At 45.4% G+C, this 14,373-nt stretch overlaps 1 protein-coding gene across 2 annotated transcripts in view; it reads right to left on the reverse strand.

Annotated features, from left to right (window-relative positions):
- RBM8A (RNA binding motif protein 8A) overlaps positions 1–14,373 on the reverse strand; it is a 267,421-nt gene that overhangs the window by 86,361 nt on the left and 166,687 nt on the right. For both annotated transcript variants that reach the window (XM_044079997.1, XM_044079996.1), the window contains one exon: positions 3,807–3,943. In XM_044079997.1, coding sequence (XP_043935932.1) covers positions 3,807–3,943 — 137 coding nt within the window. The remainder of the gene's footprint in view (positions 1–3,806; positions 3,944–14,373) is intronic.

Below are 14,373 nucleotides of genomic sequence, written 5' to 3' on the forward strand. Positions count from 1 at the left end.
CCCTCTGAGGATAGGGCACAGCAGTGAGAAATTGATTTCTAGTTGATGGGTAGCGTTTCAGAAATGAAGCTGCATACAAAGCTGACAGGTAGCTTGGATACAAAAGGAGTTTAGTAGCTTGAGGAGACGTAGGGGACTAGCAGTTTTAGGATTTTGACTTTTGTATCCCTTTTTTGTGATCCTCTTGGGGCAAATTAAAAGGGAACTGCATAGCCTCTGGACACCCACACCTATGTGTCTGTGGTGATGGCTTCCCAAACTTTACTGGAGAGCGAAGTGGCCCATCTCCAGAAACAGTCAGGAAACCCTTTAGTGCAACCAAAACGGCTTCCTGGAGAAGACTCCATAGAAATCTTGGTTGTGTGGACTACCTCTACCACAAGGTTGGCGTCAGTTATGGTTACCCCCCCGTCACAAGAGAAATCTTACCCAGAAGTCTCCTGGAAAGGCTGTCATGCTTTAAGGAATAACAGACCCTTAACCCCTTTCTGATTCCTGAAATATGACTACTGGAGATTGGAAAAATGCACTCCTATGGCAGTCTTTTCATCCTGCTCACTTCTAGGTAACGTCTCTGACTTTTGAGCCAAAAAGGAAGAATAGAGTGAAGCATTAACAGAGGACACCTTTAAGCAGTCCACACACTTTCACAAATCACATCCAGGGCTGTCGGCACATGGTGATAGGTGATGCAGTGCCAGCTGCTGCACTGGACAACAGCCACATGGACACGTCAGTGAAACTACAGCTGACAGACACTAGAGTCATTAGAGTCAATGGTGACAACCAATCTTCACCACAGACAACTCCCCAAGTCTTACTGAACTCTTGTCAAATCAGCCAGTAGTAAAGTGAATGCAATGCAAAGGTGACCGAAATGCACATGCACTTTTCCAAACAGTCCTCCGCCCAAAACACCATGTTGGGAAGATGGATGGAAGAACTCTCTTCCAAGATATCCTTTTTGTGGCAGCCACTGCCAATCGCATCAACTACAGGACTGTTATTCCTGTGTGGTCTGTCCTTAAGTGCAGTCAAAGTCTTTCAGCATTTCCTGAGGATTGGTTCTACTATATCAGGTTCCCTCCAGGTCTTGAAAGACAACAGGTCAATAACAGTGTATGGAGGAAGGACCACCCAGGATGGAGATCGGCCTATGCCAAAGGTCTCCAGAAACAGACTCCTCTAGGAATGGGGTTTCTGCAGTCCATCCCTCATTCACTTTCAGTTCCATATCAGCAAAGGCCATGTCATTATGGGGGGGTTAGGAGAAACCTCCCCTTCCAGAGGTATGTGTTCTCAGAGAGATTTAAATAGAATTTAAGTGATTTTCCCCTCTACCTACTCTATGCCTTTCCCCATACTCTCTGTTTCTTCTGGGTCTTCTCTGACCAATGACTTTAAGGCAGGAAGGGGACCAGAAGCACGGGTTGGGCTGGAGCCAGCTGTCACCCTCTCTCAGACCCAGAGGAAGGGTTACGATCCAAAGCTGCTGCCTGTCATCCTGTCTCCAAACAGGAAAAAAATCCTCTCTAGTGTGTCAAAATCAGAGGCCAAAGTCAAACGACCAGACTAGGCACTTCTTGGAACAAAGTATTTGATAGAGACCCCAAGTATCTGGTGCTAACCCAACTGGCTCTAACAGAGAAACTGGGGACAAACCATCAACTGCCAAAGCTCCAAGAGGTAGGGATGACTCCAGAACTTGGAGGGTTAACCCCAACTGTGCAGCGATGCCCCTGAACACAGTCCCAAGCCACACACAGCTCAGAGAATGCTGGAGTTGAGAATGCCAAGGAAGGTGTTGGTGTCTGAAGCAGCCAAGCCCTCGGAACAGATTAGTGAGGGTAGCACAGCCAGACCCATGAACACCACAGTTGAAGGAACCTGTGCAGGGAAGGCAACAGCAGGAGCCGAAACATCAGACAATGGTACCAAGAAAACAAGGAGGATCTTTTAACTGAATCAGTCTCTGCATAAAGGACTGCATCAACTGTTCTAAGTCTGACAGCTTCATGCTCCCAACTGATTGGCTGGACAAATAGAAAATGCCACAGATAGAGGTTTGGAAGCCCTCCTTTCAGGATCTGAAATGGAGAAGCTTGTATCTGGCCTGGACAGGCTGAAGACTACAGGGAAAACTTTGCTGAAGTAACTAGCAAAAAGGGGGTATGCAAGACACCCAAACTATTAGAGCCCTTAGTTAAGAAAGGAGTGGGAGACTTTGGTTTCTCAGACACAGGCAGTACAGAAGACCACAGCCACCTGGACAGGGTCAACCCAAATGTAGGCAGCACCTTCAACTCCGTTTTTCTTCAGCCAACGAGGCAGACTGCTTACGGTCCCCTCGATCCTCGGAATGGTACTTAGGGTCCTTGTCCCAGGACCACCACTCCCTCTCTCTCAAGCTTATTACTGGGAGAAGAGGAGGAAGACGTTGCTGCAGATAGACAGAGCATCTCTTGATCACCAACTTGGACAGGTGGTCATTGAGAGCCCAGGTCCTGAAGGCATCATATGTGGAACAATACATTTCCAAGTGAGCAGTGCCCAAACAACAGACACAATGGACACTGGCATCTTGGAGGCAACTTGTGTCCACAAGCCATACATTTAAGTTTTTTTCTTCACTTTCCTTGTCCTAAAAAGAGACCAATAACACACCACAGTACGCAATAAACACCCTCTAACTATACAGTAATAACACCACTAAATTACCTGACAACCTAAAGTCCTAGCAGAGAAAACACCAATACACTAATAAAATTTTCATACACTATATTATAAAGAAAACAGCCCTGAGAGAGAGAGAGAGAGAGAGAGAGAGAGAGAGAAATGTTTAAGCTACCTTAACTAACCAGATTAACAACAAACAAACCTACACCCACTGAACAGTAACCTACTCTGACTAGGGTAGGAGGATTACTGCAACAGCTAACAGCCAAATGATAGTGAGTGGAGCTCTCTGACTTTGAAGCACGCTAAGGTGGCAAATGAAGTCAGTTGAAAGGAGGGAAGAACAAAGTACTATGGGTAAAGGCAAAGAAGCTCTCAAGCCTAAGATTCTTGAGTGGCCAGTGTCAAATCTAATAATGTACAGGTTGAAGCCAGATGGAGAAGACATCAGATCAAAAGATTACACACTATCATTGCAAAATAAAGCAGACAAAAAGTTTGGATTTTGATTTGCCAAAAAATTTATATTAAAAACTTTTTGCATCTTATATTTACTTAATGTCTCCGTTTCATCCCCCCCCCCCTCCCGATTGTGTAATGAAGCAAGCTGCATTATTTTTATTGGTAATGTCTGAATTTAATGATTCTTGTAAATATTGTAACTATCCTGCTGCAGCCACCCCTGTATTGCAATTACCTTATTGCATTAGTGCAGTGGAACTTATCCTCAGACCTTCACTGAAATTGGACTTTGTTCAGCCCAGTGGACCTTCTCTGTAAACAAATGTCAAATAAAATTCTGTAGAGCACAGTAGTGGTACTCCTACCACAGGAAGGAGGAAAAGAACAGTTGTGTACACTTACCATAAATGTAGACGTTAGAGTGTATTCTACCCCAAAAGCAGATAACCCAAATGTGATGACTGCAACAGTGAAACACGAAGAACAATCAGCATTTTGCATACATCCAGCATAAATTCAACAAACTTCACCTCTCCCAGAAGGACTAATGAACACAACTATGTAGTAAGGCTTTTACTTGGATTTCACAGGCAAGCACACTTGCAGAAAGTGTTTGCATAAAAACAGATCATACAAAGACAAACAGGAAAGTTACAGAATGCCCCTACCTTCTCCTGCTCTTTGGTGGTCCCCTGACAAAACACCAGTCGACACTTATAGGCTGACCCAGCAAGTCCTGTCCATTAAGATTCTCCATGGCTGCTTGAGCTTCTTTGTAAGTTTCATATTCCACAAGTGCATATCCCTGCAAGCAGAATGACAGTTAATGGATCACTTAATATTACAATCTTAAGTACATATCAGTAGATTGCAACAAAAAAAGAACTTAACAGCAGAATAGAAAAACAGGAAACAGAGTTTTAAACATATGATGCAAAATACGGGCAAGTACAGATCAAAAGACTACAGGTACCCACAAACCAAATAGTTTTCTTGTGCAAAAAGTGGTTCTGCCATTCTAAAGCCTTACTATGCTGGACAGACAGTAGTTTGAAAGCAATACTTCAGGGAGAAGGTGTACCCTCCTGCTGAAAATTTTCAGTCTTTACCTGCAAGACTGCTCTGTAAAACGTTTACACAGAACCTAAATGGTAAAGTGATCGACTGAAATATGCTTGCCTATTATATGCAAAAGGTTCTGAATCATTTGCCTCTTTTGTACCAAAATTATTCTAAATGCCTACACAATATTCCTTATACAGCAATGCAACCTGGAACTATCTACTTTCAGTGTTTACTTCCTAAACCTTTAAGTGCAGTTTAAAAAGTTGATGCGCTAAGAGTGTTGTATTGTACTCCGATTAACATGCAAAAATGCAGTATTACATGTATGGGCTTTAAATACAGCACTCAAGTGCTCAAGAAGTCAAAAAGTACCAGTTTTAATGTTAGCGATGAAAAAGGACTGGATGAAGTTTATATTCAAAAATTCAACTCAACACAAACTCCTACAGTAAATAAATCAGTCAAGAGCTTATCCAAGACTAACGGACTTTTGTTAAAGAATATTCAAAGGAAAACCCAAACAAAAACAGTCTGGGGGAAAAAAACACAAATGGTACTCGCATGTCAAGTGACTACTGCCACAACTGTTAATTTCTAGTGAATGGCACATGCATTATCTCAAAGTGTAGGATTTTCAAATCTTTCACAGATATCATTTATATAACCTCTCAGTGGCTCTTCGTCCATCCTCAACTTCACTTGTGCGTGCCTGAATTTAAAACTTACAAAAATTGTCAGATACTTCTAAGTGTGATATTGATCAATGTCTTTTCCAAGCATCTTTAAAGAAAATAATTTTTTTAACCTAAGTGATGCTTGATATCACAGAGACCCAATAACACTGTACAGGGTACAGACTTGAGATGATCACTTCAGATGACTGAAAAAGAAGTTATGTATCTACCATAACGTTCCATGTTAGTGGTCTTCATCTCGCCTTCCTTCTTGCTGGTTGGGATCAGAGACATTCCTTTGCTCCGACTCTGCCATCTTCAATACCTCAAGAGCTGTTTACTGGCTCGAGGCTACCCCTTATCCCGCAATGCCTAGCGATAGCTACCCAGATCTCGTTTGAAATGGTTAACTCCAGACATAACATAATAAATAAGTCAAAAAATCAGTTGACTATACCTGCCATATTCTCTTAAGTCAATAAAGGAAAAGTACAGTTTTGTACCTACCATAAATGTAGATGTCCGATAGACATGCAACTGCAGTCATAACATGTGGGTTGTCCTGCCTCAGGCAGCCCTCGGTCGGCCGGATTCCAAAGTCTGGGTCCAACGTCGGCTGATGTCGCATTTCTCTCCGACGTCAGAGCGGCTGGAGTACATAAGCATCAGCCGACGCCATTTTCTTCAGTGTTTCTTGCCCCAGATGCCAGGTGCCCTCCAAGGAAGGCTGTAAACAAATTGGAAGACAAAAACAGGATTCCAAACAAATAAATGAGCAATAAAACAAATACACCATAACAGATATCCCCAGCTAAGAGTAACAGGGATAGGAGTGGACCCTAGGCATAGAGGGGTATGGAGGGAGGGAAAATCCGACTGCAGTTGCATGTCTATCGAACATCTACATTTATGGTAGGTACAAAACTGTACTATGTCCTTCAAGAATGCAACTGCAGTCATAACATGTGGGTAGAATACCATAGCTTAGCTGGGGGAGGAGGTATGCACTAGGAAAGAGATGGTGTAACAATCTAGGACTGCCGAAGCAAAGCCTGCTCTGGATCTGGAATATAGAGGGAGATTGTAGTGTTTGGAGAATGTATGCACGGAGCTCCATGTAGCAGCTTCTAGAATGTCCTTGGTAGGCACCCCTCTTAAAAATGCTGTAGAGGTGGCTGTAGCTCTGGTGGAATGTGGTCTGACATTGGCTGGAACAGTCTTTCCATGAAAGGAATAACAGAATCTGATGCAATGTCCAATCCATTTAGAAATAGTCCGTTTTGAAATTGCTTTTCCCTGGACTGCAGGCGTAAGCTACAAAAGTTGTTCAGACTTCCTACTGGCCTTGGTTCTGTCCAGGTAGTATCGAAGTTGTCTGTGAATGTCCAAGGTATGCAAAAGTCTTTCCCCCTTATTCTCAGGATTGGGGAGGAAAGCAGGCAGATGAATGGCTTGATTTAGAGAAACCCTAGATACCACCTTTGGCATAAAAGTAGGGTTGGTCCTTAATGAAACCCTGTCTCTGTGGAAAATAATAAAGGGTGGTATTGCCATTAGGGCCTGTAGCTCCGAAACCCTTCTTGCTGAGGTAATTGCCAACAGGAAAGCTGTCTTCCATGATAGAAATTGCAAGTCAACTGAAGCTGCTGGCTCAAAAGGAGGTAGAGTCAGTTTTTCTAAGACAAAATTGAGGTCCCAGGCTGGCACTGGGGCTTTATTTGGTGGCTTAATGTTCTTGATTCCCCTGAGGAATTGTCTTAGTAAGGGGTGAGAGAAAACAGGAGGATCAGTGTTGTATCTAGCTGAAATAGCAGATGCATGTATCTTTATGGAAGAATATGAGAGGCCGTTCTTTAACATATCTGCCAAATATTCCAAGATAAGTGGGATGCTCAGCAATGAAGCATCATGTCCCTTGCTGGTATTCCAATTGCTGTATCTTTTCCACTTTGCTAAGTAAACCTTTCTGGTGGATGGTCTTCGAGCCTCTTAGTATCCGCTGAACTTCCTTAGAGAGAGATAAGCTGAAGTTATTTATGGGATTTCCCAAGCTGTTAGCTGCAGTGTCTGAAGGTTTGGATGCAGTGTTTCGAAATTGTATTGAGTCAAAAGTAGAGGCCATTGAGGGAGGGCCCACCTCCTGGTGTGACACATGCTCCGTAGTAGTGGGTACCAGTGTTGTCTTGGCCAATCCGGAGCTATTATGATTCCCTTGGGCTTCTCTGCTTTGATCTTTAGTAATACTGAGGTCATCAGTGGGAGAGGTGGGAATGCATAGATTGCTAGGGAGTTCCAGTTGAATGAGAGGGCATCTATTTTTCCAAGCTTTTGGATGGTATGTCCTTGTGCAAAATTTTGGTAGAAGATGGTTGAGGTGAGAGGCAAATAGGTCCACTTCTGGCTTGCCCCATGTCGAAGTGAGTTGTCTGAAGGCCTTCGGATGTAACCTCCACTCGTGTGGATCTGTGAAATTCCTGCTTAGGCTGTCCGCCAACACATTGTCTTTTCCTGGAACAAACTGGGATTGTAACTGGATGTTTAGGCTCAGTGATTTCTCCCAAAGCAGCATTGTCAGTCTGCAAAGGGGGTATGAGTGGGTGCCCCCCTGCTTGTTTATGTACCACATCACAGTGGTGTTGTCTGTCCGTATCATTAAATGGCCTTGCTGGAGTTGGTGTTGAAAAGCCTCGATGGCATGCATTACTGCCAGCATTTCCTTTTGGTTTATATGCAGATGTGTTTCCTTTGGAGACCATTGTCCTTGTATACACCTGCCTTCCATGTGCACCCCCCCATCCAAGGTCTGAGGCGTCTGTAGTCATGGTCTGGGTTATCTGTGGTTTTTTGAATGACATACCTGTGTTTTCCTGGCTCACCGAGGCCCACCATAGGAATTCCTTTTGTAGGCATGGAATGAGTGGTATGATTGTCTCCAAGTTGTTGCTGTGTTGAGACCAAATGCTTTTTAGGTACCAATGAAGCTTTCTCATGTGTAGTTTTGCTAATGGAACCAGTAGAATGCAGGATGCCATGTAACCCAGGGCCTGTAGGAATCTCCTTGCAGTCATCTGGGTGAGTTTTGCTAAACCTTTGAAGTAATGAGTTAACTTTTCTTGCTTGTCTTCTGTCAGGTAAGCCATCTGAGAGGCTGTGTCTAGTTTGGCTCCTAAGATGATTATTTGCTGGGATGGCTGCAGTCTTGACTTTTGGAAGTTGACTGTGTATCCCAGAGCTTGAAGTAATCGTATGACATAATCCAGGTTTCTTGTCAACATCAATTTGTCGTCCGCTTGTATGAGGCAGTCGTCCAGGTACGGGTAAATTTGTATACCCTGGAGCCTGCAATGAGCAATTACTGAAGCCAGGCATTTTGTAAATACTCTGGGCGCAGTAGATGAGCCAAATGGCAATGCTGAGAATTGATAATGCTCTGGCCCTGCAAGAAATCTGAGGTATCTTCTGCAGCTGTGTCTGATAGGGACATGCAGGTATGCCTCCTTGAGGTCCAGAGTAATCAGCCACGACTCCTTGCCCAGCATGGGAAGGAGTTGCTGTAGAGTCAGCATTTTAAACTTTGGTACTATGAGAAAGGTGTTTAATGCGGACAAGTCCAGTATTGGTCTCCATTGAGATTCTTTTCTTGGAACAAGGAACAGTCGTGAGTAAAACCCCTGTTCTTGTTCTTGCTGTGGAACTCTTTCTATTGCTTTCATTCGAGTCAGCAGAGTGATTTGTTTGATAGCCTCTGCCCTTTGATTTTGTGATAGGTTTGGCATGCCTTGTTTTCTTGGTAAGGTATGAAAATGAAACCTGTACCCTCGGTCTATAATGTCCAAAATCCATTTGTCCTTTGTCAGTCTGTGCCAGTTTTCTGCAAACAGAGATAATTTCCCGCCCAAGGGAGCTTCTAGTTGTTCCCTGACAGGCGGTAGTAGAGGAAAGTCATTGAGTTTGTGGTTGTTGGGCAGGTGAAACCCCTGCGTCACTTCTTTGGTTTCCTGGCTGCCATTGTCGTCCCCTGTAAGGGCCTCTGTATTGGCCTCTTCCTCGGCCACGTCTGTTCTTACCCCTTTGAAACTTTTCTGGATTAGGAAAGGACCAGTTTTTTGAAGGCCAATTCCTACTGAATCTGGGGGGTTGAACCTGGAGGAAATCTTTCACAGTCTGAACTGATTTTGCTTTTTCTTCGATGGTCTTTAACACATCCTTAGCATTTGTACCAAAAAGCTTGTTCTTTTCCAAAGGTGCATCCAGAAGTTTTGCTTTTACATGATCTGGTAGAGGTTGGTCTTTTAACCAAGCATGTCTACGAATCACTGCCCCTGTCATAGCTGCCCTACATGAAGCTTCCAGTGCATCATATCCACACTGCAGGAAGTGATTGCTTACTTGCTGAGTGTTATGTACAGCTTCCTGCAAAGTCTTCCTATCTAAAGGATCAGGAGAAGCTAATATTTTTTGTAAATCTTCTAAGAGATAATCCTGATATTGTAACATATGAAAAAGACAATTTAAAGCTCTCATAGATAAGGTAGTGGATGTGTAAACCTTTTTGCCCCATCTCTCTAATGACCTTGCTTCCCTGTTGGAGGGCAAAGGATTTTTTGAGGTGGAGGCTGAAACTCCTTTAGGCCCCTGTGAAATAGTTTCCAAATCAGCAGAATGGGCCCTGAATAAATGGGAATGAGTTTCTGGGACCCAGTAATACCTGTCTGGCTTGGCTGGAGCGGGAGGAAGAGAATCAGGGGTAGCACTAGAGTCAGAATACAAATCATCCAGAACATCAAGTACAGGAGGAATAGCTAAGGGCCTGTGCTGAGGCTTCTTAAGGAAAGTCCTAAGGCGTTTCCTAGAATCAGAATATTCCTGACCCTGCCACTTGAAATGTTCCCTCATGGTGTGCAGAACTTCCCCAAAAGAAATATACTCAGGAGGAGAGGCCGAAGGGATGGAATCTTCTGCATCCGAGTCCTCATAAGTCTGGAAGAGCTCTTCCTGGCTATCAGAGTGGACAGAGCCCTCAGAGTCTTCATCTGAAGGAGTAGGGTCAGAGGGTTCAACCCGGGGCCTTTTATCAGGAGGAGGCTGGGATGCTCTCTCAGGATGGGCCTGTGAACCTCTAATCATGGAAATTAAATCAGCCGCCATGGACATAATTTGTGTCTCCGGAGTCGGCTGAGGTAAGGATTTAGAAGTAATATGCTTTGTTTTGCTGGCTGCCTTAGCCCTAGTGTAGGCCTTAATAGACATGGCCATAGGAGGCCTGGCAGCTCCATGTGCAGGAGTGACCTTGTCTACAGCAATGGTCTCGGGCATTTCCTCGGTTTCGGTATCCGGAGTAAAGTCTATAACTGGAGGAGTAATGTCTGGAATCGGAGTAGTCGGCAATGCGGTGTCCTCGGTTCGGAGCGGTGGAGAGACCGTCTCAGAGGGAACAGGAGCACTCGCGCTAGGTTTTGGCGTGGAGTAGGTGGTAGACGCGGGCCGAGGATGTCAGTCCCGGTCTTTTCGCTTTTTGGGTGTTTGCGATGTCGGAAGATCCGACGGCATGGTGTAGGCAAATTTATCGCCAAAAAAATCTTCAGCGAACTCAGCCCGGCGCCTGAGAGTGCACTTGTTGAAGCGAGCACAGGCTACACAGGCCGAGACGTCGTGGTCTGGGCCCAGGCAAGGGAGGCAGTAAGAGTGGAAATCCTTATGACGTATTTGTTTACCACAAAAAAGACAATTGTTAACTTTCAGTAATTTCTGACATCGGCTGAGGCAAGAAAAGGTCCCCAACGGGGTACTTAGCTTTTTCGATGACTTCGGTATCGTAGAATACAGGAGCCGACCGACCGGCACTTGCGAACTGCTTCTGCTTCGGGCACCGCGGCAAGAAAGACTGAAGAAAATGGCGTTGGCTGATGCTTATGTACTCCAGCCGCTCTGACGTCGGAGAGAAATGCGACATCAGCAGACGTCGGACCCAGACTTTGGAATCCAGTCAACCGAGGGCTGCCTGAGGCAGGACAACCCACATGTTATGACTGCAGTTGCATTCTTGAAGGACATTAAGAGAACACAGCCAGTGAAACAGAAAGAAACTCCTCGCGATCCGCTAGGACAGGGGGTTGGACGGTGGGACGCAAGGAAGGAAGGCGAGATGAAGACAACTAACATGGAACATTATGGTAGGTACATAACTTCTTTATGTTAAGTTGTCTATCTCGCCTTTGTTCTTGCTGGTTGGGACAGCGTCCCTAGCACCTAAAAACCTGGGTGGCTCAGTGGAACAGACTCTTCAGAACAGTAGAACCAAAGTCGGCTCTGCTCCTGGAGACCATATCCAACTTGTGATGACAAATAAAAAGGTATGAGGGTTTGCCCACGTGGCAGTTGCACAGATGGAATCCATGGGCAACCTAGACTGGAAGGCTACAGAGGTGGCCAAGGCCCTAGCAGAATGACCTGTTTAATAGTAATTGTTTGTTCTTTAACTGATAAATGAAAGAAATAGGGTGTGACAACCATCTGGACAAGGTTACCTTGAAAACTGGGATACCTTGTTTGCCCAAGGAGTAAGAGAAGAATAGTTGGTCCGACTTCCTTACTTCTTTAGTTCTGTGCAGGTAAAAATGCAATTGCCTATGAACGTCCAGTTGGTGTAGTTTGTATTTTGCCTTGGTGTGATTAGGGAAAAACACAGGAATATCTACAGATTGGTTTAAATTACTTTGAGCAGACTTTAGGGAGAAACGAGGGATTAGTCCTCAGAGCAACCCTGTCCTTATGAAAAACCAAGTATGGAGGACAAACACATAGCGCCTGAAGTTCGGAGACACGTCTGGCTAAAGTAATAGCTACCAGAAAGTGCGTCTTCCAAGATAGGAACTTGATAGAGCAGGCCGCTACTGGTTCAAAAGGGGGCAGAATTAAGGAGGTTAGCACTAAATTAAGGTGCTAAGGAGGAGGGGGATCTCTCACTGGAGGCCTAAGAAGAGTTGCCCCTCAAAAAAGTTTTACATAGCTTATGAGACAATGTTAGAGTTCGAAAAACCAACATGAAAGTTAGAAATGGCTGCCATTTGTACCCTGATCGTAAAAGGAGTGGACCCGGAATGAGAGAGTTGAGCTAGGAATTCCAAGATTTCGTGGACTGGGGCTGAAAAGGGATCCACATTCCTAGTCTTTGCCCAACAAGAAAATGTTTCCATTTGCTAGCATAAGTTTTCCTTCTTGTAGACTTGAGGACACGATAATGTCACGGAATGCTGGGAAGCTTGGCTAAGGTTGGAAGTGGAGCAACCAAGCTGTGAGCTGGAGAGTTTTGAATGATTTATGCAACCAGCCTGATTGATGAACCAGGTGGTCTGGAATTGGGTCCAGAGTCCAGGGTTGATCAGGAAGGTAACTGTGCAGGAACAGGAACCATATCTGTCGATGCCAGTAGCAAGCAATGAGGATAATTTTGCAACCCAATGATATTGCTTTCTGTACAAGTTTGGGTATCAGAGGGAAGGGAGGAAAGGCAAAAAGAAGTCCCTGGGGCAATCCTGGACTAGAGCATCTCTGGGTGTGTGACCCAGAAGCAGAAGAAAAGAGAAGTAGTTGCCACATTTGCTGTTGAAGGGGGTGGCAAAGAGATTGCAGCAAGGCTGTCCCCATTAGCAAAAAACAAGATTTGCAACTTCCTGATTCAGAGACCACTCGTGAGGCATGAGAATAGCTCTGCTGAGCCTGTCTGCTATGATGTTGGATCTCCCAGGGATGTGCGTCACAATCAGAAAACGTTGGGAGGAAATCGCCCACTGCCAAAGTCTGAGTGCTTCTTGACACAGGGGGTTGGGACCTGGTTCAGCCCTGCTTGTTGATGTACCACACCACTGACATGTTGCCCGTTGGAATAGCAATGGTCTCAGGAGGAAGAGAGTCTTGAAGGGCTTGCAACGCCAGGAGCACGGTTCTCATTTCCAGGACATTTATGTGCAGATGGTACTAGTGAGGTTGCCATGTGCCTTGGACTGTCCTGCCCAGATAAATGCCCCCCCCCACCCTATCAGGGAGGCACCTGTGGTCACTGTGGCTACCAGAGGGGGTTGTATGAAAGGTCTGCCGTGATTAACTAGTGGGGAGACCATCCAACAAGACAGATGCCTTTTGCATGCATCCGTGACCATGATCTTTTAGTCACGGGTAGTTCTTGGAAAGAGCACTGCATAAACAGAAGCCACTGAAGAATCCTCATATGAAAGCGCGCCAGTGGGATTAGAAGAAAGGCTGCTGCAATGGAACCTAGAGTTTGAAGGACGTATCTGACTTGGATGCTTTTGCTCTGCATCAGAACCTGTACCTGCTGACGAATTGCAGACAACCATTCTGGTGGTAGCCTTGCAAACATTTCCCTTGTGTCCAAGTTTGCTCCTATGTAAGTGATAGAATGACAGGGCAACAAGGCAGACTTTTCGAAATTTATCGGGATGCCGAGCTGTGAGCAGATTGTGTAGTCCTGTGCTTGTATGAGTTGATGCCTGGTGGTAGCAGTAAAAAGCCAGTCTAGATACGGAAACACCTGGAAATCCTTGACGCCTCAGGTGAGCCGTGACCACTGCCATACATTTGAACACCCTGGGGGCTGTGGTGAGACTAAAGGGCAGAGCTCTGAACTGATGACTGGCCCCCAGCCAGAAGCGAAGATATCTCCTGGAGCGCCTGTCCACCTCTATATGGTAGTACACATCCTGAAGCTCTATAGAGCACATCCAATTGTCCTGACCCAGAAAGGGTAGAATGGACTGTAGCGTGACCATCCGAAACTTCGTTCTTTGCACAGACCCATTTAGTCTGCTGAGATCCAGAATCTGTCTCCAGTCCCCTGTCTTTTTTTGGTACTATAAAGAACTAAGTAAGTTCTGGATCCGTGCTGGTCTGCCGGGACTTCCTGGATGGCTTTTTCTAGCAGTTTTGAAACTTATTACTGCTTGCTCCTTCAGATTGGGTAGAACATCTGGGAGGGTCTTCCTTGACTGTAAAGGGGGCTGATGGAAGAGCATTTTGTAACCTCCAGATATAACGGACCATACCCATCTGTCTTGTGTTAAACTTCGCCAGGCTTTTGGGTACAGCGAAAGTCCCCCCCCCCCCGACTGCCTCCAGAGTTGAGCAGCCAGGCAACCCTTCAGGGATGCTGGAAGGGCTCATCAGAGAAGCATTCTCTGTTGCCCTGGTTCTGCGGACCCCCTCTGCCACGAGGGCGGTGTCTATTACTGTTTTCCCCTCTGCTTCTAGAGGAAAAATCACTACGCGTGTCAGGCAAGGCTCCCTGAGATTTATGGAACCACATCTTCCTACTCTTCTGACCTTGGGGTAGGGTCTAAAGGGAGTGGAAAAATGGGCTCCCATGGCAGTGTGTGTCCTGCCCACACCTAGTCAAAGTGTCTTTCACCTGTGCTCCAAAAAGAAAGGAACCATCAAAGGGAGTGTTGAAGGATGCTCGGAAGGGTTCCGCAAAGTTACA

The sequence above is a fragment of the Protopterus annectens genome, chromosome 8.part0 (assembly GCF_019279795.1).
Source record: "Protopterus annectens isolate FY-2018-M chromosome 8.part0, PAN1.0, whole genome shotgun sequence".
NCBI classification, from domain to species: Eukaryota; Metazoa; Chordata; order Ceratodontiformes; family Protopteridae; genus Protopterus; species Protopterus annectens.